This window comes from Erinaceus europaeus, chromosome 4, assembly GCF_950295315.1.
Source record: "Erinaceus europaeus chromosome 4, mEriEur2.1, whole genome shotgun sequence".
NCBI lineage: Eukaryota > Metazoa > Chordata > Mammalia > Eulipotyphla > Erinaceidae > Erinaceus > Erinaceus europaeus.
In genome coordinates this window covers 62,387,433-62,411,718 of record NC_080165.1, presented here as the reverse complement: position 1 = coordinate 62,411,718, position 24,286 = coordinate 62,387,433, and the positions used below count along the sequence as shown (strand labels likewise).

Here is a 24,286-nt window from a genome sequence, read left to right as displayed (position 1 = left end):
AAAAAACAAACCTCTAAAATACTAATAATATTAAACAGCATAAAATAGCTAAGAAATTACGGGTTTTGAGTATTTATTACTTTTATTTTACATATTTTATTTAATTATGTTTATATTATTTGATTTTTCATGAAAGCTCAACCAGATCATAACATTCCCAAACAGTGACTATTGGCTTTCAGAAATCTGTACAAGAAGTTTCAGCACACCACTGATTCTAGAGCATCATATAGAAAAGCTGTAAGAAAGTGAGCAGTTAGTAAAAGAGAGAAAGATAAGAGGGAAGGGAATGGAATGGAAGGGAAGGGAAGGGAAGGGGAGGGGAGGGAAGGGAAAGGGAGGGGAAGGAAGGAAGGAAGAGAAGGGAAGGAAGGAAGGAAGAGAAGGGAAGGGGAGGGGAGGGGAGGGGAGGGGAAGGAAGGGGAGGGGAGGGGAAGGAAAGGGAGGGGAGGGGAGGGGAGGGGAAGGAAGGGGAGGGGAGGGGAAGGAAAGGGAGGGGAGGGGAGGGGAAGGAAAGGGAGGGGAGGGGAAGGAAAGGGAGGGGATGGGAGGGGAGGGGAAGGAAGGGGAGGGGAGGGGAGGGGAGGGGAAGGGAAGGGAAGGGAAGGGGAGGGGAAGGAAGGGGAGGGGAGGGGAGGGGAGGGGAAGGGAAGGGAAGGGAAGGGAAGGGAAGGGAAGGGAAGGGAAGGGAAGGGAAGGGAAGGGAAGGGAAGGGAAAGAAAGGGAAGAGGTTCCCGGAAGATGACGGACTGAGAAGCTGCTAGTGGCTTGAGCTCTGACCACATCTTCTGGAAACGGTAGGATTTTCTGCCTTTAGTAGGCCAGTCAATAAGGAGTACTAGCGGTGACACCAAGGAGGTGACTATAACTTAATTTGGGTTAAAATATAGAGTAGGAAAAAAGGGAAAAAAATTTTTTTTCTTTCTTTTAAATTATTAAGCATACCTCCTTACCCTCCCCCCCCCCCATAACCAGTCCCTGGGGACCAACTCCCAGCAGGCTCCCCTGCTGATCCCCTTTTTTACCAAAATTCCTGTCCCACCAGGCAGTATCATTCATTCTAAGTCTATACCCTTCTGAAACCCTGGCCTTTTTTCTTTCTAGGTAGCCAACCCCCGCACACCTCACCCTGCATAGCTAATTAAATAATTAAAAATAAAAAAATTAAAAAACTCTTTCCTTTCACTGCTCTTTTATGACTGTTCTTTTTCTTATCTTTTTCTTTTCTTCTCTCTTTCTTTTTTTTTCTTTTTCTCATTCTTGCCATCCTTTCTTAATCCTACAGCTTCCAAAGCCACAGCCCCCAGCCCCCACACCACCAAACAGTGCACTTTTTTGAATTCACTGATACACATATGGGAATTATTTTGGGGAAGAATTCTGACTAGAATTGGACTCTCACTGCGAGTATCTCTATTCAACATCCCTTCCTCTTTTAGCTACCCCTAGAATATACAGTGGATAGTAGATCTACATAACTGTCTATTTCAGCTATCCTTGTCTAGTCCTGAGGTGCTTTTTTTCTTTCTTTTTTTTTTTTTTTTCTCTCTTTCTTAACAATCAGCTGCCTCTGATCACGAGATTTGAGGTAATGTGGGACAGGGTTTTTTGGGTTTTTTTACCCTGCTCTATTTTATTATTAATATTATATAAAGGCATATATCTTCCCCCCCCCTTTAGGTTGATCAGAATTAACTCTTAGGGTATCTTTCAGTGCTAGGGTAGTGGTCATCTTATCTATTGTGGGAGGAACTAGTCTCATTACTCCTACCTCCTCTACAGACTCTCCCCTCCCTCCTCCTCCTAGCTAATTAAAAAAATTAAATTAAATTAAATTAAATTAAAAATAAAGTAATAAAAAAACTTTCCTTTCACTGTTTTTAATTACAACTCTTTTACTTATCTTTTCTCTTTTCTCACTCTTCTCTCTTTTTTCTTTTTTGTTTCTTTTTTTTTATCTTGTCATACACTTCTTCCTTCCTTCTTCTTTTCATTTCTGAATTTGTAAATTATTTTTGGGAAGAAATCTGACTCAGCGTGGACTCTCTATGTCTGAATCTCTGCTCTACTTCCCTTTCCCCTCTTGTTACCCCTAGAATATAAAGTGGATAGTAGATTCACATAACTGTCTATTCTTGCTATCCCTTCTTTCTTTTCTCTTTCTTATTCACTGGGATTTGGTTACTATTTTTTCACGGACTGGAGAAATTGTTTGGCTAACTGGTAACGATTAAACTACTTCAATACTTGCTTCAGTTGCTACTGTAATTCCTGAGGTTGGTGAGTGCAATTGTCATAAAGGTATTTAGTACAGTGTTGCTTGTACTCAAGACACAACAACTGAGGAACAACAGAGCATAAAAAAAGAAACACATAAATCAAAAAAATGGGTAGATCAAAAACAAATAAAACTCTTACTCCAATGAATGAAGACAATAGCCCAGAAGAAACTACAAATCAGCCAGAAGTAACCATAGATAAGAAAAGTATGCAAGCAATAATAAATTTATTAAACACAGAAATGAAAACAACATTGGAGGAAAGGAATGGCAGTATTAGGGAAACAACGGTTGAGAAGCCCAAGGAAAATGCTGATTATCTTGAGGCAATTAGAGAACTGAAAGCTGAAATAGCTGTAATGAAGAAAGAAGCTGAGGCAAGGGAAAGCAGACTAACAGAAGCAGAAAACAGAATCAGTCAGACAGAGGATGAGTTAGAGAAAACAAAGAAAGAGGTGAAAGAGCTTAAAAAGAGATTGAGAGACACTGAAAACAACAACAGAGACATGATCTCAAAAGAAGTAACATTCATATAATTGGCCTGCCAGAGGAAGAAAGAGAGGAAAGGGAAGCAAACATTCTAGAGGAAATAATAGAAGAAAACTTCCCAGACCTGAATAACAGAAGGACATCAAGATTCAAGAGGCCCAGAGAGTACCAAACAGAATCAACCCAGACCTGAAGAAACCAAGACACATCATAGTAACAATGAGAAGAAGTAAGGATAAAGAAAGGATCCTAAAGGCTGCAAGAGAGAAACAAAAAGTCACATACAAGGGAAAACCCATAAGATTATCTGCAGACTTCTCCACTCAAACTCTAAAAGCTAGAAGAGAATGGCAAGATATCTATCAAGCCCTGAATGAAAAAGGGTTTCAACCAAGGATAATATATCCTGCTAGACTTTCATTCAAACTAGATGGAGGGATCAAAACCTTCTTAGACAAACAAGTTAAAGGAGGAAACCATCACCAAACCAGCCCTGAAAGAGGTTCTAAAAGACCTCTTATAAACAAGAACATCACTATAATACTGGCAATATATCAGACCAAACAAAAAAAAATTTTTTTAACAATGGCACAACAATACATTAAATCCATAATATCAATAAATGTCAATGGCTTAAACTCACCCATCAAAAGGCACAGAGTTGGGGGATGGATCAGAAAACATAATCCAACCATATGCTGTTTGCAAGAATCCCATCTGTCACAACAAGATAAACACAGACTTAAAGTGAAAGGATGGAAAACTATCATACAGGCTAATGGTTCACCAAAAAAGGGCAGGAACAGCAATTCTCATCTCAGACACGATAGATTTTAAATTCAATAAAGTAATAAAAGATAGGCAAGTACATTACATAATGATTAGAGGATCAATCAGCCAAGAAAACTTAACAATCGTTAACATCTATGCACCCAATGAGGGACCATGTAAATATGTCAAGCACGTACTTAAAGAATTTAAAAAATACATCAATAGTAATACAATAATAGTGGGAGACTTCAATACCCCACTCTCACACTTAGACAGATCAACAAAGCAGAGAACCAACAAAGATACAAGAGAATTGAATGAAGAGATTGACAAACTAGACCTCTTGGACATTTTCAGAGTCCTTCACCCCAAAAAACTGGAATACACCTTCTTTTCAAATCCACAAAACGCATACTCAAGGATAGACCACATGTTAGGCCACAAAGGCAGCATCAATAAATTCAAGAGCATTGAAATCATCCCAAGTATCTTCTCAGACCACAGTGGAGTAAAACTAACATTTAACAACAAACAGAAAATTATTAAAAGTCATAGAATTTGGAAACTAAACAACATACTCCTTAAGAACAACTGGGTCAGAGATTCACTCAAGCAGGAAATTCAAATGTTCCTGAAAACAAATGAAAATGAAGACACGACCTATCAAAATATGTGGGACACAGCTAAACCAGTACTGAGAGGGAAATTTATAGCCATACAATCACATATTAAACACCAAGAAAAAGCTCAAATGAACGACCTTACTGCACACCTCAAGGACTTAGAGGAGAGGAACAAAGGAACCCTAAAGGAACCAAAAGGACAGAAATCACTAAAATTAGAGCAGAAATAAACAACATCGAAAATAAAAGAACCATACAAAAGATCAATGAAGCCAAATGTTGGTTCTTTGAAACATTAAACAAAATTGACAAACACCTAGCCAGACTCACCAAAAAAAAAAAAAGAGAGAAGACTCAAATTAATAGAATTGTAAACGATGGAGCAGATATCACAACTGACACCACAGAAATCTAGAGAATCCTGCAAAACTTCTATGAAGAACTATACGCCACCAAGCTAGAGAATCTGGAAGAAATGGAACAATTCCTAGAAGCATATGCCCTTCCAAAACTGAACCAAGAAGAACTACAAAATCTAAATACACCAATCACAGACAAAGAAATTGAAACAGTTATTAAGAATCTCCCTAACAACAGAAGTCCTGAACCAGATGGCTTCACAAACGAATTCTACAAAACTTTCAGGAAACAGTACCCATATTTCTTAAGCTTTTCCATAAGATTGAAGAAACAGGAATACTCCCTTCCACCTTCTATGAAGCCAACATCACCCAGATACCAAAGCTGATAGGGACAGAACAAAAAGGAAAACTACAGACCAATATCTCTGATGAACATAGATGCCAAAATATTAAACAAGATCTTGGCCAACCGGATACAGCAACATATCAAAAAGATTGTTCATCACAACCAAGTGGGATTCATCCCAGGAATGCAAGGCTGGTTCAACATCCATAAGTCAATCAACGTCATTCACCACATCAATAAAAGCAAAGCCAAAAACCACATGATTATCTCAATAGATGCAGAGAAAGCCTTTGACAAAATCCAACACCCATTCATGCAAAAAACTCTACAAAAAATGGGAATAGATGGGAAATTCATCAAGACAGTGGAGTCTATATATAGCAAACCTACAGCCCACATCATGCTCAATGGACAGAAGCTGAAAGCATTCCCCCTCAGATCGGGGACTAGACAGGGCTGTCCACTGTCACCATTACTCTTCAACATAGTATTGGAAGTTCTTGCCATAGCAATCAGGCAAGAGAAAGGAATCATAGGAATACAGATTGGAAGGGAAGAAGTCAAGCTCTCACTATTTGCAGATGATAGTATACATAGAAAAACCTAAAGAATCCAGCAGAAAGCTACTGGAAGTTATTAGGCAATATGGCAAGGTATCAGGCTACAAAATCAATGTACAAAAATCAGTGGCATTTCTTTATGCAGACACTAAATCTGAAGAAGAAGACATCCAGAAATCACTCCCATTTACTGTTTCAGCAAAATCAATCAAATACCTAGGAATAAAGTTGACCAAAGAAGTGAAAGACTTGTATACTGAAAACTATGAGTCGCTACTCAAGGAAATAGAAACTGATACCAAGAAATGGAAAGATATCTCATGCTCATGGATTGGAAGAATAAATATCATCAAAATGAATATTCTCCCCAGAGCCATATACAAATTTAATGCAATACCCATCAAAGTTCCACCAAGCGTCTTTAAGAGAATAGAACAAACACTACAATCATTTATCTGGAACATGAAAACACCTAGAATTGCCAAAACCATCTTGAGGAAAAGAAACAGAAATGGAGGCATCACACTCCCAGACCTTAAACTATATTATAAAGCCATCATCATCAAAACAGCATGGTACTGGAACAAAAATAGGCACACAAACCAGTGGAACAGAATTGAAAGCCCAGAAATAAATCCCCACAGCTATGGACATCTAATCTTTGATAACGGGGCCCAAAGGACTAAATGGAAAAAGGAGGCTCTCTTCAATAAATGGTGCTGGGAAAACGGGTTGTAACATGCAGAAGAATGTAATTGAACCACTTTTTCTCACCAGAAACAAAAATCAACTCCAAATGGATCAAAGACCTAGATGTCAGACCAGAAACAATCAAATACTTAGAGGAAAACATTGGTAAAACACTTTCCCACCTACACCTCAAGGACATCTTTGATGAATCAAACCCAATTGCAAGGAAGACTAAAGCAGAAACAAACCACTGGGACTACATCCAGTTGAAAAGCTTCTGCACACCCAAAGAAACTATTAAACAAACAAAGTGACCCCTCACAGATGGGAGAAGATCTTCACATGCCATACATCAGACAAGAAACTAATCACCAAAATATATAAAGGGCTCAGCTAACTTGGCACCAAAAAAGCAAATGACCCCATCCAAAAATGGGCAGAGGATATGAACAAAACATTCACTACAGAGGAGATCCAAAAGGCTAACAAACATATGAAAAACTGCTCTAGGTCACTAATTGTCAGAAAATGCAAATTAAGACAACACTAAGATACCACCTGACTCCTGTAAGAATGGCATACATCAAAAAGTACAGCAGCAACAAATGCTGGAGAGGTTGTGGGGACAGAGGAACCCTTTTACATTGCTGGTGGGAATGTAAATTGGTATAGCCTCTGTGGAGAGCAGTCTGGAAAACTCTCAGAAGGCTAGACATGGTCCTTCCATATGATCCAGTAATTCCTCTCCTGGGAATAAAGGACCCCAAGGACTCCATAACACCCAACCAAAAAGAGGTGTTTACTTCTATGTTCATAGCAGCACAATTCATAATAGCTAAAACATGGAAGCAACCCAGGTGCCCAACAACAGATGAGTGGCTGAGAAAGCAGTGGTATATATACATAATGGAATACTATGCAGCTATCAAGAACAATGGACCCACCCTCTCTGACCCATCTTGGACAGAGCTAGAAGGAATTATGCTAAGTGAGCTAAGTCAGAAAGATAAAGATGAGTATGGGATGATCCCACTCGTCAACAGAAGTTGAGTAAGAAGATCTGAAAGGGAAACTAAAAGCAGAACCTGACCAAACTGTAAGTAGGGCACCAAAGTAAAACCCTATGGTGAGGAGTAGACATGCAGCTTCCTGGGCCGGGGGGGGGGGGGCTGGGAGTTGGTTGGAGGGATGGGTCACAGTCTTTTGGCGGGCGGAATGGTGTTTATGTACACTCCTAGTAAAATGTAGACATATAAATCACTAGTTAATTAATATGAGAGGGGGAAAATTAATTGTATGTCTCAAAGTTTTTCAAAACACAAACTGAATCTCTTTAATATATAGGCTGTGTAATTGATATGCAGACTCTCTCAAAATCCTAGACCAAGTAGATCAGAAGCAACCAATAGCACAGCTATATACAAGATACTGGGTAATGTACAGCAAACCCTAACAAAAGGACTTTTCAAAGTTAACCCAATTAACAAATAATGTGATGATAACATTAACTATTGATTGTCTTTTTGAACCCTAAGACAGCAGGAACCTCACATCTCCACTATAGAGCCTCTACTTCCCCCAGTCCTGGAACCCTTGGATAGGACCCACTTTCCCGTATGCCTCTCCCAATCCATATCAAATAATATTGCATCTGCCGATCACAACCTAACCAACACAACGATAGCCACCTCAACATGCTTCACTTCAGACTGTGTCCAGAGACTTCACGTGTGGAATCACAACCCTTCAGCTACATTACTTGGGTGAGACCTTTCCTTTCATAGTATACTCTAATTCCATCTCAGGTGGTTCACTTTCTAACAAAGTCCCAAAACCTAGATATACATACACCAGTTTCTGTGAGAGAGAGCATATGTTCACACGTATCCGTAAACTACTGCAAAATATATACCTGAAAGCAGAAGTACACTAGAGTTTGCAGTGAGTACCCCCCTAACACTTCCTCTCCACCATTCTAAGCTTTGGGTCCATGATTGCTCAACAATTTGTTTGGCTTCGTATGTTAACTCTCTTTTCAGTCACCAGGTTCCAGATGTCATCAGGATGCTGGCCAGGCTTCCCTGGACTGAAGACCCCACCAATGTGTCCTGGAGCTCCGCTTCCCCAGAGACCCACCCTACTAGGGAAAGAGGGAGGCAGACTGGGAGTATGGACTGACCAGTCAACGCCCATGTTCAGCAGGGAAGCAATTACAGAAGCCAGACCTTCTACCTTTTGCAACCCACAATGACTCTGGGTCCATGCTCCCAAATGTATAGAGAATGGGAAATCTATCAGGGGAGGGGTTGGGATATATGGCGATTGGGTTGTGGGAATTGTGTGGAATTGTACCCCTCCTACCCTATGGTTTTGTTAATTAATCCTTTCTTATATAAAAAAGGGGGGAGGAAGGGGGAGAAAGAGGAAGGAAAGGTGGAGGAAAGGGGAAAGGGGAGAGGAGGACAGGAGAGGGGAAGGGAAGCAAGGGAAAGGGAGGGGAGGGTAAGGGAGGAGAGGGGAAGAGAGGGGAAGGGAGGGGATGGCAAGAGAAGGGAGGGGAGGGAGGCAAAGCAGCAGAAGTTTCATGTAGTACTTCTACCATCACTACAACTTTGTGAACCTTGGCACTCATTTGAGCTCTATAACCAAATTCTGCATTAGAGAAGTGAAAAGAGAGCACTAAAGTGCTTTGGTTTGTTTACGTCAAATCATTTCTCATCTTACACTGTTTTCCCACTTATATTCTTCCTACTTATCATATATATATATATCATATATATATATATATATATATATATATATATATATATATATATATGTACATGACAAAAAAAAAACCACATTGTTCAGGTAGACCATCTCTTTTTGTTTCTATGTGCTTACTTTTGTTTCTGTTTTGGCTTTTTCTTTTCTAGAAATTTGAGGAGAGCTAACATAGCAGCATTTACACAAATTGAGGCAAAATGTAAGGCAACCAAAACCTAAAACTGTGTTTGACTATAAACTGTTCTCCCCACCTATAAGCAACAACTCAGTGACTAGACAAGACTTACTGCTAAAACATAGTAAATCCAGAGTTGAAAGAGCTGGGATAAATGATTCTAGAAATAAAACAGTCTACCTTTGTTTAGATTTTCTACTCCTCAGAGTTTCTTGACAGGCTCAAATACCCTTAAAAGCAGCTATTAAATTATCCACTAAACAAAATATTAAAATCCCTATCAAGCAAGCATTAAAAAGTGAAGATTCCATTCCACTTACCAATATTCATCCTTTCAGCTTGCCCATTAATAAACTTCAGCTTTTCAGTATAAATATTTTTATAACCATTTATAAATGAGAGGTAAGATTTAGGAGTCACATGGGCTCTACGGCGGTATCTGAAAGTAGAAAGCAATAATCACCCTCATCTCCACCGTCCTGGTATACTCAAAAAAATGGTCAGATAGACGGACAAACATTCTTCCTAATGTGAAATTAAGTGTGATTCTGGAAAGGATTTCACTAGGAGGAATTGTGAATGGTTTCCCTAAAGGGAATGTGGAGAGAACACTAAATATCTGATGTCTAGACTTCTGGGGGGTCTTTGACCCATATCCCCATACTGGATTTCTATTTTCTCATCTAGAAAACCTGAATGAAGAGCCACTACCTCGCAATTTCCATAATTTTGTGACAATCAAAATATAGCATTTGCAAGCATTCTTTGTAAACTTTAAGGCTCTGTAGGGAAGTTGTGGGTAAGTGACTGAAATGAATCTGTTTTGCAATCTGCTTTCATTCTAATAATATATGCTACCTTGCCTGAAACCAGATGAGTGGGTCTACGAAGTTAAAGTACTGTCTCTCCATGATTTACTATACAGGCCTTGGTTTTTTTTATCTTGTTTAAAAAATAAAGATAGCAATTGAGAGGGAAGGGGAAAGATAAAAAAAAAAAAAAAGAATAGACACTTGAATCATTGCTCCACTGCTGGTCAAGCTTGGCCCATGCAGGTGTGAACCAGGGGCTTGAACCCAGGTCCTTGTGCACAGTGATATGTGCCACCACCTGGTCCCTACAGTCTTTGAAATCAAGGCAACTATATTTGATTCAAGCACTCAATACACTATGGATTTAATCACAGATATTGTATTTAACAATATAAACAGATAAACAAATTAATGAAATAATTTTACATAGAAGAATCCCACATCAGTCAAAGGAAACCTCCTGCACGGCTAGTGGGAATGTAAATTGGTCCAACCTCTGTGGAGAACAGTCTAGAGAACTCTCAGAAGGCTAGAAATGGATCTACCCTATGATCCTGCAATTCCTCTCCTGGGGATATATGCTAAAGAACCAAGCACACCCATCCAAAAAGATCCGTGTACACATACGTTCTTAGCAGCATAATTTGTAATAGCCAAAACCTGGAAGCAACCCAGGTATCCAACAACAGATGAGTGGCTGAGCAAGTTGTGGTATGTATACACACAATGGAATACTACCCAGCTATAAAAAATGGTGACTTCACCGTTCTCAGCCGATCTTGGATGGACCTTGAAAAATTCATGTTAAGTGAAAGAAGTCAGAAACAGAAGGATGAATATGGGATGATCTCACTCTCAGGCAGAAGTTGAAAAACAAGATCAGAAGAGAAAACACAAGTGGAACCTGAACTGGAGTTGAAAAAGTAAAAAGTCTCTGAGGTGGGGGGGGGTAGAACACAGGTCCAAGAAGGATGACAGAGGAACTAGTAGGGGTTGTATTGTTATATGGAAAACTGAGAAATGTTATGCATGTACAAACTATTGTATTTACTGTTGAATGTAAAACATTAATTCCCCAATAAAGAAATTAAAAAAAAAAGAAACCCATATCAAGGATGAGATCTTCACATACTACAAAATATTTAGCCTTTTATATTAATTTTAAATAGAAATTCTAATGATTTTTAACATTAGAAATTGGGGGGGTATTATGAATTGTGCTGCTATGAACATAGGAGTACACACCTCTTTTTGTTTGGGTGTTATGGAGTCCTTGGGGTATAACCCCAGGAGAGGAATTACTGGATCATATGGACCATGTCTAGCCTTCTGAGAGTTTTCCAGACTGCTCTCCACAGACGCTGTACCAACCTGGAAGCAACCCAGGTGCCCAACACCAGATGAGTGCCTGAGAAAGGTGTGGTATATATACACAATGGAATACTATGCAGCTATCAAGAACAATGAACCCACCTTTGCTGACCCATCTTGGACAGAGCTAGAAGGAATTATGTTAAGTGAGCTAAGTCAGAAAGATAAAGATGAGTATGGGATGATCCCACTCATCAATAGAAGTTGAGTAAGAAGATCTGAAAGGGAAACTAAAAGCAGGACCTGACCAAACTGTAAGTAGGGCACCAAAGTAAAAGGTGAGGAGTAGACATGCAGCTTCCTGGGACAGTGGGGGGTGGGAGTGGGTGGGAGGGATGGGTCACAGTCTTTTGGTGGTGGGAATGGTGTTTATGTACACTCCTAGTAAAATGTAGTCATATAAATCACCAGTTAATTAATATGAGAGGGGGAAAATTAATTGTATGTCTCAAAGTTTTTCAAAACACAAACTGAATCTTTTTAATATATAGGCTGTGTAATTGATATGCAGACTCTCTCAAAAACCTAGACCAAGTAGTTCAGAAGCAACCAATAGCACAGCTATATACAAGATACTGGGTACTATACAGCAAACCCTAACAAAAGGACTTTTCAAAGTTAACCCAATTATCAAATAATGTGATGATAACATTAACTATCCATTGTCTTTTTGAACCCTAAGACAGCAGGAACCTCACATCTCCACTATAGAGCCTCTACTTCCCCCAGTCCTGGAACCCTTGGATAGGGCCCACTTTCCTGTATGCCTCTGCCAATCCATATCAAATAATATTGCATCTGCCGATCACAACCTAACCAACACAACGACTGCCACCTCAACATGCTTCACTTCAGACTGTGTCCAGAGACTTCACGTTTGGAATCACAACCCTTCAACTTCATTACTCGGGTGAGAACTTTCCTTTCATAGTATTCTCTAATTTCATCTTAGGTGGTTCACTTTCTAACAAAGTCCCAAAACCTAGATGTATGTTGGGTAGTTGCCACCTCCCCCTGGCTTCTGCTTAACCATATGCCTATATAGGGATTTTACTGATCCAAAGCTTTGGTCTATTTACATAAATCACTTTTACATAAAGCACTCCAGGGCATTGGTGGTTCTATGATAGGATTCTCTCCTGCTCCACCCCCTCCTTGTCACACACTGATCCCTTCTTTGTCACACTCTGATTTTCACCAGTCACTTTTCTCTCCACCCTCTCTATGTCACATCCTGTTTCCACCTTACTTGGCAAGTATATATAAAGACAGCATTGTGAATAGTACTGTACTTTACCTTGAGTTTAGCTTAGCTCGTCTTAGATTGTGCTGCGTCCTGCATGAATAAAGAGATACTGCCTACAGCTCAACTATGAGTCCCTGGTCGTCTGTTATCTGCCCGTGAAGCCAGCCCGGCGAAAACAACATAACCCATCGAAAACAACATATGGCGCCTGAACAGGGACTGAAATAAGCCCTGAAACATGGACCGGCATCAACGTGGGACCCTACCCACCCATCGTCCAGATAAGTAAACTTGGCTACCCATCCACCATGGGTTGCCTTTCTGCTTACGAAGAGGTTTGCCAAAGCCTCTACTGTTTCATTATGAGACAGTTTCTCTGTCTCTGGAACATTTTACTCTGGGCCACACTTCGGTTCCCTGACCGGGAACTTTGGTTTCTTATGACCGGGATCATAGAGCTTGGGAGATGCACGGAGATTTCTCCTTGGACTTTCTGGATTCCCTCTCCCATGTTTCCTGAGGAAAAGGACTACATTTTGCTCCAGGCCACAATTTGGTTCTTTATGACCGTGATCGTAGACCTTGGGACATGCATAGGGATTTCCCCTGGGACTTTCTGGACTTCTTCTCGCATGTTTCCCATGGAGAAGGACTATTCTAATTTGAAGAACATTCTCGAGTACCCTGGCAGTTCCCAAGTATGGAGACACGTGGTTAGTTCTACTCTCCTGATTGGATTCTTTCTTCGATGGGAAGACGCTTTTAAAAATGGGTGCCTGAAGCAATCCAGCAGGAACAGTCAGAAACACCCTAAATGGAATTTCGAGGAGCTTTTTGGACTAGGTCGCCCTCCGGGGATTCTTAATCCTACATGGTGAGATCTTGATAATCTGGTTCAAGTTGTGTTTCATAAGAGAATGATTTGAATGACTGAATTTTTGTTTGACATTGACTTAAAAAAAAAAATGCTGGACGCAGCCATGATTTCTAGAGACATCCAGAAACAATCCAAAAAATTGTTTTTTCCCTCCTTTGATTTCTCTTTTACATCTTGACATGAATCTGAAACGTTTAATCCTGAAAACTGTATGAGTTATGGGTGGGGCAGATAGTGCAATGATTATGTTAATTATTCTCATGCCTGAGGCTTTTAACCGTGGTTCTTCTGTTTACCTTTCCACATTTTATTGAGTTTAAACTGTTTAAACAACCTTAAAATCATACTAGAAAGGACTTCCAATTATAATGGAGTTATCAATTATAGTAAACTTCTAATCTGCTACAAGTTTTGTTCAACAAGTAAGTGAATTTCAGCTGTCAAAGTCTTCACATGAAAAAGCATCTACTCAAATGGAATTCCTGGAAATCCATTTGGATCCTGTTCTCTGACATCGCCCCCGGAAACCAATGATGAGACCTGGCACGACCTGAAGAAACAGATTCACAGACTCCAAAGATCACTCTACAGAAAAGCAGAATTCTGGTGGCCGACATTCCCCATCGAGACAGACGTGCAGCGTTTCATCCTCTGGCATTTTCTTCTGTGGTCAGCTACTTTGGACTGACACCTCCATCGGACTTACTGGTACACGCTGCTGTGTTTCTCAAAGACTAACTTCAGCCAGTTGCCTTGAGACTTTATAGACCATGTCCCCTCGCCTGCAGGCTCTGTCCCAGAGGCAGAAAACTCCCCCTCCTTATTAGATTATGCCCACAGAGGCATGAAGAGCCCCAAGAGGCAAGAGATGCCCACAGAGGCAGGAAACGCCCTTTGAGGCAAGAGATGCCCCCAGAGGCATGAAGCGTTCCCAGAGGCAAGAAATGCCCTTTCGCCTGCTAGGCCTTGCCCTTTGAGGCAAGAAAAGCTCCCCTTGGCATCACACTGGTTATTATTGCTGCTCTCCTATTTTGTTTTCCATGTCTTATGCCAGTTCTTTTGAAAACGCCTGTACGATATACGTTTCTGTTCACCCCACAATGGCCATTAGTTAAAAAGAAAGGGGGAGATGTTGGGTAGTTGCCACCTCCCCCTGGCTTCTGCTTAACCATATGCCTATATAGGGATTTTACTGATCCAAAGCTTTGGTCTATTTACATAAATCACTTTTACATAAAGCACTCCAGGGCATTGGTGGTTCTATGATAGGATTCTCTCCTGCTCCACCCCCTCCTTGTCACACACTGATCCCTTCTTTGTCACACTCTGATTTTCACCAGTCACTTTTCTCTCCACCCTCTCTATGTCACATCCTGTTTCCACCTTACTTGGCAAGTATATATAAAGACAGCATTGTGAATAGTACTGTACTTTACCTTGAGTTTAGCTTAGCTCGTCTTAGATTGTGCTGCGTCCTGCATGAATAAAGAGATATTGCCTACAGCTCAACTATGAGTCCCTGGTCGTCTGTTACCTGCCCGTGAAGCCAGCCCAGCGAAAACAACATAACCCATCGAAAACAACAGATATATACCAGTTTCTGTGAGAGAGAGCATATGTTCACAAGTATCTGTAAACTACTGCAAAATATATGCCTGAAAGCAGAAGTGCACTAGAGTTTGCAGTGAGTACCCCCCTAACATTTCCTCTCCACTATTCCAAGCTTTGGGTCCATGATTGCTCAACAATTTGTTTGGCTTCGTATGTTAACTCTCTTTTCAGTCACCAGGTTCCACATGTCATCAGGATGCCGGCCAGGCTTCTCTAGACTGAAGACCCCACCAATGTGTCCTGGAGCTCCGCTTCCCCAGAGACCCTCCCTACTAGGGAAAGAGAGAGGCAGACTGGGAGTATGGACCGACCAGTCAACGCCCATGTTCAGTGGGGAAGCAATTACAGAAGCCAGATCTTCTACCTTCTGCAACCCACAATGACCCTGGGTCCACGCTCCCAGAGGGATAGAGAATGGGAAAGCTATTAGGGGAGGAGGTGGGAAATGGAGATTGGGTGGTGGGAATTGTGTGGAATTGTACCCCTCCTACCCTATGGTTTTGTTAATTAATCCTTTCTTAAATAAAAAAAAAAAGAAGAAAGTTTGGGGGGGTCAGGTTAAGCACACATGGTGCAAAGTGCAAGGACCAGATAAGGATCCTGGTTCAAGCCCCTGGCTCCCCACCTGCAGGGGGGTTGCTTCACGGACAGTGAAGCAGGTCTGTAGGTGTCTGTCTTTCTCTCCCTCTCTCTGTCTCGCCTCCTCTCTCAATTTCTCTCTGTCTTATCCAACAGCAATGACAACAATAATAATAACAACAACAAGGGTAGCAATAAGGGCAACAAAATGGGGAAAATGGCCTCCAGAACTAGTGGAATCGTAGTGCAGGCATTGAACTCCATCAATAACCCTGGAGACAAAAAAAAGTTTAAAGAGCTGAGGCATACATGTAACTATCAATAAAGTTTTGGTTAAATGTTATGCTCAGAATGAACTTCTACATCTTAGATACAGAAAACTTTTAGAATTCACTAAAATTATTTTTAAATAATAAAAGCATACTGTTTTGTAGTTATTAAAAGGTAAATTTCTTTCTATAAGTATGACAGTAGTAGGAAGAGCTCAAGTAGGGAAAAAAAAAAAGGCTTCCCAAGAGCAAGAATTAAAACAACATATACTAAGCCACCAAAAGCACCCAAGATCTGATCTAGAACCATTTACATAGGCTGGTCTGGGTATTATATTAAGTAAAGGATAAGATCTAGGCTCAACTACCTTTGTTTGTAAAGGAATTCGTAAAAAAAATTAGACATTTTTATTAATGATTTAATAATAATTTACAAAATTATGAGACAACAGGGGTATAATTCCACACCATTCCCACCACCAGAGTTCTGTGTTCTCATTCCCTCCATTGGAAACTGCAGTAGTTCTCCCAAGTTCACAGATATGGGTTGACTATTATTTCTATAACTCTCTGTCTCTCTCTCTCTCTATATATATATATCTCCATATTTTCTATGGTCCTGCCTTCCCTTCCTTTCTAAGTCATACTTATACCTATTGTTACTTCCAAATGTCCTTCCTTTTTTGCTTTTCTCTCTCTAGGTCCTGATAGAGTTCAGAGTCCTCTGGTCATCTTCCCCTAACATTGCTCCCCCTCTGGGGGTATGGACCAAAATTCTTTTGGGGATGCAAAAGGTAGGAATTCTGACTTCTGTAACTGCTTTTCCACTGTCATGGGCATTGGCAGGTTGACCCATACCCCCAGCCTCTTAAGGAGAAAGATAGTCATATTTTTTTTAGGCAGGTTCCATAGACTGTTAAATCCACCCATTAGCAGTAAGGGTTGTTCCATTGTGTCAGATTTACACTTGTTCACATCAATTATGCACAGTGATTAGCATACTTAGGGGGGGCAGAAGACAGTTTTTGAACTGTCAACACTAGCTTTCACATTATGAACACTATTACTACTTCTAGAAACGGACTCTTCTACAGTTAATTAAAATTTTGTTTCATAATTATTTGGCATAAAAACACTGATAAGACTAAGTGATGCAAATTCAACACCAAAATGTTCCCTCAACATAAGGCAATAATGAATCCTTAAATCAGTGTGCTTCTTTAATCAAAATAAATAATGCATTTGAATAAGAAACTAATTTTAAACCCTTTATAATGAATGTGTTAAATCGTTTTCAAAAAAATAAGCAAATGAAATAAAGTGATTCATTAAGCATCTGTTACTTTGAGGCCTTGAGGGAAAGAGGTACTTAAGTATAGACATGCGTTAATCCTGAAATCTCACTTATTTATCATCTTTTCTATACATAATCACTAGAAAATCAAAACAAGAAAAAAAAATCCAAGGGCAGCTGGGACGTTGTGCTCAATCAACTTGAAGAATCTTTTACTAGATATTACATCTAATTCCTCCTGGGAGTAAACTTTGTGGTTCTGTATCTATCATGGTTATCACTTACCTTTGGAAATAATTTTCACAGCTCTCTGAAACCATATCATGAAAGAGGCCCATTGTTTCTACCACCTGTCTTTTGGTGTCACTTGAGCAGACAATGCTATAGTCAGAAAGGATATAAGAGGCCACTGCAATCAGAGCCTCCTTGGGCCAGCGATTAAACCAGTCCATCGTGCAACCCGATATCAAACCCGGAAATTTCAGTGAACGGGCACGGAACTTTTCACCAACCTGTTGACAGCAAATTTAAAAAGGATTAGAACACACAGAGAGGTTAGGCTTAATTTACCAAGAGAAAAAAGTCTATGCATCTTATCCAGCATTGTGATGTCCCAAATTTAAAAAAGGAATTGTCTTGGATTGCATTAATATGTAGATGAAATCTCCAGGTGAAGGAAGCTAATGTTTCCACATTTTTCCCTGTTCTAACACTACATCTGTTTGATTCTAAGAACTACAACACCCCCCCCCCCCGAATATTTTAGAGAATGACCACAGGGCCTTCCTCATGTGTGATATCACTAAGTCATCTTTTGACCCAGTATTCCAGTATTTTTTTATTCTATTTTCTTTTAGTGGGAGAGGGGAAGGAAGAAACCCATACACACACACACACACACACACACACACACACACACTGGAGCACTGCTCTACCGCCCATGGAGTTCTACTTGTGCCATCCATGGAGTTTTCAAGGATCAAACCAGGGACTGAGGCATAGGAAGTCATATGCTCTAACTGCTGAGCCACTTCCCCAACCCCTTAAGAGTTACCTTTCAAGAAGAAACAAGAATTCTGCCAGGACAGTGACAGAGCTGGACAGTAAAACAAATGAGAAGGATAGAATTGGCAGAAGTTGAATTCAAAATGAAATAGCCCAGTGAGTCTGGAAAAACTTTCTCCAAATATCTGGACATGTATGTGAGAGAGGCTTCAGGTTTCTCTTATAGAACAAACAAAATCACAGGAGAAAAGACAGTGAAACAAGATTTATTTGTAAATAAAAATCTATGTGGGGGCCAGGAGTGGCACACCTGGTTAAGCACAACATTTTATAGTGCACAAGGACCCAGATTCAAGCCCTTGGTCCCCACTTGTGGCAGGAGGCTTCACAAGTGGTGAAGCCAGGGTGCAGGTGTCTCTGTTTCTTTCCCTCTCTATCTTCTCCTCTCCTCTCAATTTCTCTGTCTCTACCCAATAATAAACAAATAATATTTTAAAAAGAAAATCTATGTGAATGTTAAACTATCCAAAAATTAGTCAGATTTTCCACTATGCCACCTCACAGGCCACAATTAGTCAGGTTTTCAAATAAGTCAGTGTGACCACTAGAGCAGAATAGCCCAATAGAGCATCTTATGGTGATGAGAACATTCTTTTTTTATTTTAATTTATTTATAAAATGGAAACACTGACAAGACCATAGGATACGAGGGGTACATTTCCTACCACCAGAACTCTGTATCCCATCCCCTCCCTCGATAGCTTTCCTATTCTTTATCCACCTGGGAGTATGGACCCAGGATCATTATGGGATGCAGAAGGTGGATGGTCTTGTTTCTGTAATTGCTTCCCTGCTGAACATGGACATTGGCAGGTCAATCCATGTTCCCAGCCTGTCTCTCAATGAGAATATTCTACATATTTCTAGTATGGTAGCCACTAGTCTCATGCAATCATTGAGCTCTTGAAATAGAATTAGTGGTTCAAAAAGACAATCGATAGTTAATGTTATCATCACATTATTTGTTAATTGGGTTAACTTTGAAAAGTCCTTTTGTTATGGTTTGCTGTACAGTATCCGGTATCTTGTATATAGCTGTGCTATTGGATGCTTCTAATCTACTTGGTCTAGGCTTTTGAGAGAGTCCGCATATCAAATACACAGCCTATATATTAAAAGGATTCAGTTTGTCTTTTTGAACCCTAAGACAGCAGGAACCTCACATCTCCACTATAGAGCCCCTACTTCCCCCAGTCCTGGAACCCTTGGATAGGGCCCACTTTCTCGTATGCATCTCCCAATCCAAACCAAATAATATTGCATCCGCCAATCACAACCTAACCAACACAACGATAGCCACCTCAACATGCTTCACCTCAGACTGTGTCCAGAGACTTCACGTGTGGAATGACAACCCTTCATCTTCATTACTCGGGTGAGATCTTTCCTTTTATAGTACACTCTAATTTCATCTCAGGTAGTTTACTTTCTAACAAAGTCCCATAACCTAGATATACACCAGTTTCTGTGAGAGAGAGCTTATGTGCACACATATCCATAAACTACTGCAAAATACATACCTGAAAGCAGTAGTACACTAGAGTTTGCAGTGAGTACCTCCCTAACACTTCCTCTCCACTATTCCAAGCATGGGATCCATGATTGCTCAACAAATTGTTTGGCTTCGTATGTTAACTCTCTTTTCAATCACCAGGTTCCAGATGCCACCAGGATGCTGGCCAGGCTTCCCTGGATTGAAGACCCCACCAATGGGTCCTGGAGCTCAGCTTCCCCAGAGACACACCTTACTAGGGAAAGAGAGAGGCAGACTGGGAGTATGGACCGACCAGTCAACGCCCATGTTCAGCGGGAAAGCAATTACAGAAGCCAGACCTTCTGCAACCCTCAAGGACCCTGGGTCCATGCTCCCAGAGGGCTAGAGAATTGGAAAGCTATCATGGGAGGGGGTGGGTTATGGGGATTGGGTGGTGGGAATTGTGGGGAGTTGTACCCCTCCTACCTTATGTTTTTGTTCATTAATCCTTTCTTAAATAAAAAATTAAAAAGAAAAAAGAAAAAAAAAGAAATAGAATTAGTGGGATTGAGGAGTTGGATTTTTATTTTTACATAACTCTAATTGATAAAAAGTTCAATAGACATACCTGGGTAATGACTACTATAGCTAGAAACATAGCGAATTAGAAATATTTAAACTTATATCAAGGACATTCTGAAAAATCTCTATATTAGAGGTAGAGCTAAACAAAACTATATGCCCAAATGTCTTATGAGTGATAATCCATGTATCTAGGTAACTCACAAAAGCTTTAGACCATGCAATAATTTCCAATAGTATGACTATTTTATTATTCGTGTGTTTGTTTGCCACCACGGTTATGCTGGGGCTCAGTGCCAGCATTCAGAATCCGCTGCTCTTGCAGCCATTTTTTCCTTTTTTCTTTCTTTCTTTTTTTTTTTTTTGGTCTATTTTATTTGATATAACAGAGATAAATTGAGAGAGCAGAGAGAGGTAGATAAGGAAAGGGAAAGAGTCATCTTCAGACTTGCTTCACCACTCACAAAGCCTCACCTCTGCAGGTAAAGAACCCAGGTCACTGAACATGACAACGTGTGCATTTGACCAACTGTGCCACCACCTGACCCCAATATGCTTATTTTACATTAGCACAAGAGATTCCAACCAAGGAAAATTAGTGGTAGCAAAATGTTTGCTAAGTTTAATTCTATGTAGTAAATGTTAGTTTCTAAACCAAGTGCATGTAAATAAGTAACTCATCCTACACAGACATAAATAGAACAAAAACTCACTGGAGAAAAGCAGAGAACAACATGCAAATTCTTCTTAGATCTTGAAATGAAGTACTCGTACAGATTATCAAATGTAGGAGGATGGCGAGGAAGTTCCCGTTTCATCACCGATATCAGACCTTGGGTGATTTCATCCATCTCATCTCGTGCAAACAAATTGGAGATCTTTGAGGAACAGACAAGAAACATCTCTAATATTGAGAGAATCCCCCATGGTCAACTAAAGATCAACATCTGGTCCTTTTTCCCTTCATTTCCCCCCCATTTCCAAAAACATGCCATTTTTTCACATATTTTCTTTTTGCCCCTGCATAGTCAAATCCCTGGGAAACCAGAGATTTTACTAAGGGTCTAACTTTTTCATTGTGCAGTTTAATTAATAATAAATCATTACCTGTTTTCAAATAGTCATCTTCAAACTATCTCTCACATCCCAATCACCTCTTTTAAATGCCCAGTGATTCCCTCTTTTCTTTGATTCACAGTATGTCTCAACTTTGGCTCTCAGGTACTTAATTAGCCCTTGTATCATTTAGCACCAAAATACATCACTGTACAGAGAAGAGTTAACACTTCAAGCCTGGTCTGGAGAAGAATAGTCTGGCAGAGGTGGCTCTTGCTGGAATTTGGAACTTGCCTTTGGTATGTCTCCTGCATTACTAATGGAGAAGGTCATGTCACTGTGCCTAGAATACTTATACAAACACTATGATATATGGTAAACACCTGCTTTCTTTTCTGGGAGTCTGGAATTTTGACAGTATGACTGGGTAGGGAATGACTACTTGATTAGCCTTTAATAAAACAGTTGGACTTTGAATTTCATAGAGGCGTCCCTAGACAGAAACCAGGTGTATGTGTTATTCCTAGACGGAAAGCATATTCTATATGGTCCCTTTGGTGTGAATACAGGAAACGTGTACATGAATTCCTCCAGACTACAACATGTGTCTTTTTCTTCACTGTTCCAGCTGTGGATCCTTTACTATGCTACTATAATAAATCTTAACCCTGAGGTCAAATATATGCTGAGTCCCATAAGTCTTTCTAATTAACTACCAAGAATGGAAGTGCTGGTGCAGTTGTTATGAAAAGTGGTAATACACACATATACTTATGGTTTACTGGAAATCTTTTAACTATTCTATACTAGTATTCACTATTAGACAGATGAATATGGACATAGATATAGTTGTAGATAACTTTGCTTCTTCTAAAATATAGAATCAAATTGAAGACTGAGAAGAAAAATAAGAGACTTTATATCCAAATGGAAGCAGATAAAAATATCTGGAGGTGGCAACATTAGGTTCCCAAGAACTTCAAAAAGTCTACTAAATTTCATACACTAGTGACCTGGGAATGAAAATGTGAAGCCAACAGCCTCACCCATGAAGAGATGCTGTCTTTTACATTCAAATATAATTTACATTTTTAAAAAGTAGGGTCCTTTTCCTACTTTTGAGACCTACCTCTCCAGATGATAGTAGATTGTTAAGGTATTCTAAAAATGCTTCATCTTTTATTTCATTGTCAGTAAAGATGAAAGTGATGCCTTTTCCTTCAGCACCAGCAACTCTATACAAATTTTTTAAATCATCTGTTAAATTAGTCACATTATAAGACCTAAAAAAAAGATGTGGGAGTCAATTTGATATTATGTAATTATAATTTATCTCAAAATAATATAGTTCATGGTATTTGAGTATAACCTATGCCTGATAGTTTTTTAAAATTTTTTTATAAAGAGGAAACATTGACAAAACCATAGGATAAGAGGGGTACAACTCTACACAGTTCCACCACCAGAACTCTGTATCCCATCCCCTCCCCTGGTAGTTTTCCTATTCTTTATCCCTCTGGGAGTATGGACCCAGGGTCATTATGGGGTGCAGAAGGTGGGAGGTCTGGCTTCTATAATTGCTTTCCCGCTGAACATGGGATCTGATTATTAAGTAATAGTGCCTTCCAGGAAGAGTAAGAGCTATTTAAAACAAGTATGTTCTATGTAACCTGAAAAGCTAAGAAATAGGAGGAATTACCAGAAGTGGCTTATGAGGAGTAACTGTGATTAGAAAAGTGAAATTTTATCCAATAACACAGCTATATACAAGATACTGGATACTGTACAGCAAACCATTACAAAGGGACTTTTCAAAGGTAACCCAATTAACAAATAATGTGATGATAATATTAACTATCGATTGTCTTTTTGAACCCTAAGACAGCAGGAACCTCACATCTCCACTATAGAGCCCCTACTTCCCCCAGTCCTGGAACCCTTGGATAGGGCCCACTTTCCCGTATGCATCTCCCAATCCAAACCAAATAATATTGCATCCGCCGATCACAACCTAAGCAACGCAACAATTGCCACCTCAACATGCTTCACCTCAGACTGTATCCAGAGACTTCACGTGTGGAATGACAACCCTTCAGCTTCATTACTCGGGTGAGACCTTTCCTTTTATAGTACACTCTAATTTCATCTCAGGTAGTTCACTTTCTAACAAAGTCCCATAACCTAGATATACACCAGTTTCTGTGAGAGAGAGCTTATGTGCACACGTATCCATAAACTACTGCAAAATACATACCTGAAAGCAGTAGTACACTAGAGTTTGCAGTGAGTACCTCCCTAACACTTCCTCTCCACTATTCCAAGCATGGGATCCATGATTGCTCAACAAATTGTTTGGCTTCATATGTTAACTCTCTTTTCAATCACCAGGTTCCAGATGCCACCAGGATGCTGGCCAGGCTTCCCTGGATTGAAGACCCCACCAATGGGTCCTGGAGCTCAGCTTCCCCAGAGACACACCTTACTAGGGAAAGAGAGAGGCAGACTGGGAGTATGGACCGACCAGTCAATGCCCATGTTCAGCGGGAAAGCAATTACAGAAGCCAGACCTTCTACCTTCTGCAACCCTCAATGACCCTGGGTCCATGCTCCCAGAGGGCTAGAGAATGGGAAAGCTATCATGGGAGGGGGTGGGTTATGGGGATTGGGTGGTGGGAATTGTGGGGAGTTGTACCCCTCCTACTTTATGTTTTTGTTCATTAATCCTTTCTTAAATAAAAAAATTTTTTTAAAAAAGTGAAATTTTATTCTCTGTAATCTTACAGTCCCCAGCAATAGATTTTTGTCAAGTGAATAAATCATAATGTTAAAAACTAGTGTGAACTAGAGTGTGCAGTGAGTACCTCCCTAACACTTCCTCTCCACTATTCCAAGCTTGGGATCCATGATTGCTCAACAAATTGTTTGGCTTCATATGTTAACTCTCTTTTCAATCACCAGGTTCCAGATGCCACCAGGATGCTGGCTAGGC

At 40.1% G+C, this 24,286-nt stretch overlaps 1 protein-coding gene across 1 annotated transcript in view; it reads right to left on the bottom strand.

Annotated features, from left to right (window-relative positions):
* The window catches only part of DNAH8 (dynein axonemal heavy chain 8), a 429,487-nt gene that overhangs the window by 180,478 nt on the left and 224,723 nt on the right, over nt 1-24,286 (bottom strand). Inside the window, exons 62-65 of the mRNA XM_060190815.1 lie at nt 22,427-22,580; nt 20,955-21,119; nt 17,406-17,632; nt 9,382-9,500 (exon numbers count right to left, since the gene is read on the bottom strand). Coding sequence (XP_060046798.1) covers nt 9,382-9,500; nt 17,406-17,632; nt 20,955-21,119; nt 22,427-22,580 — 665 coding nt within the window. The remainder of the gene's footprint in view (nt 1-9,381; nt 9,501-17,405; nt 17,633-20,954; nt 21,120-22,426; nt 22,581-24,286) is intronic.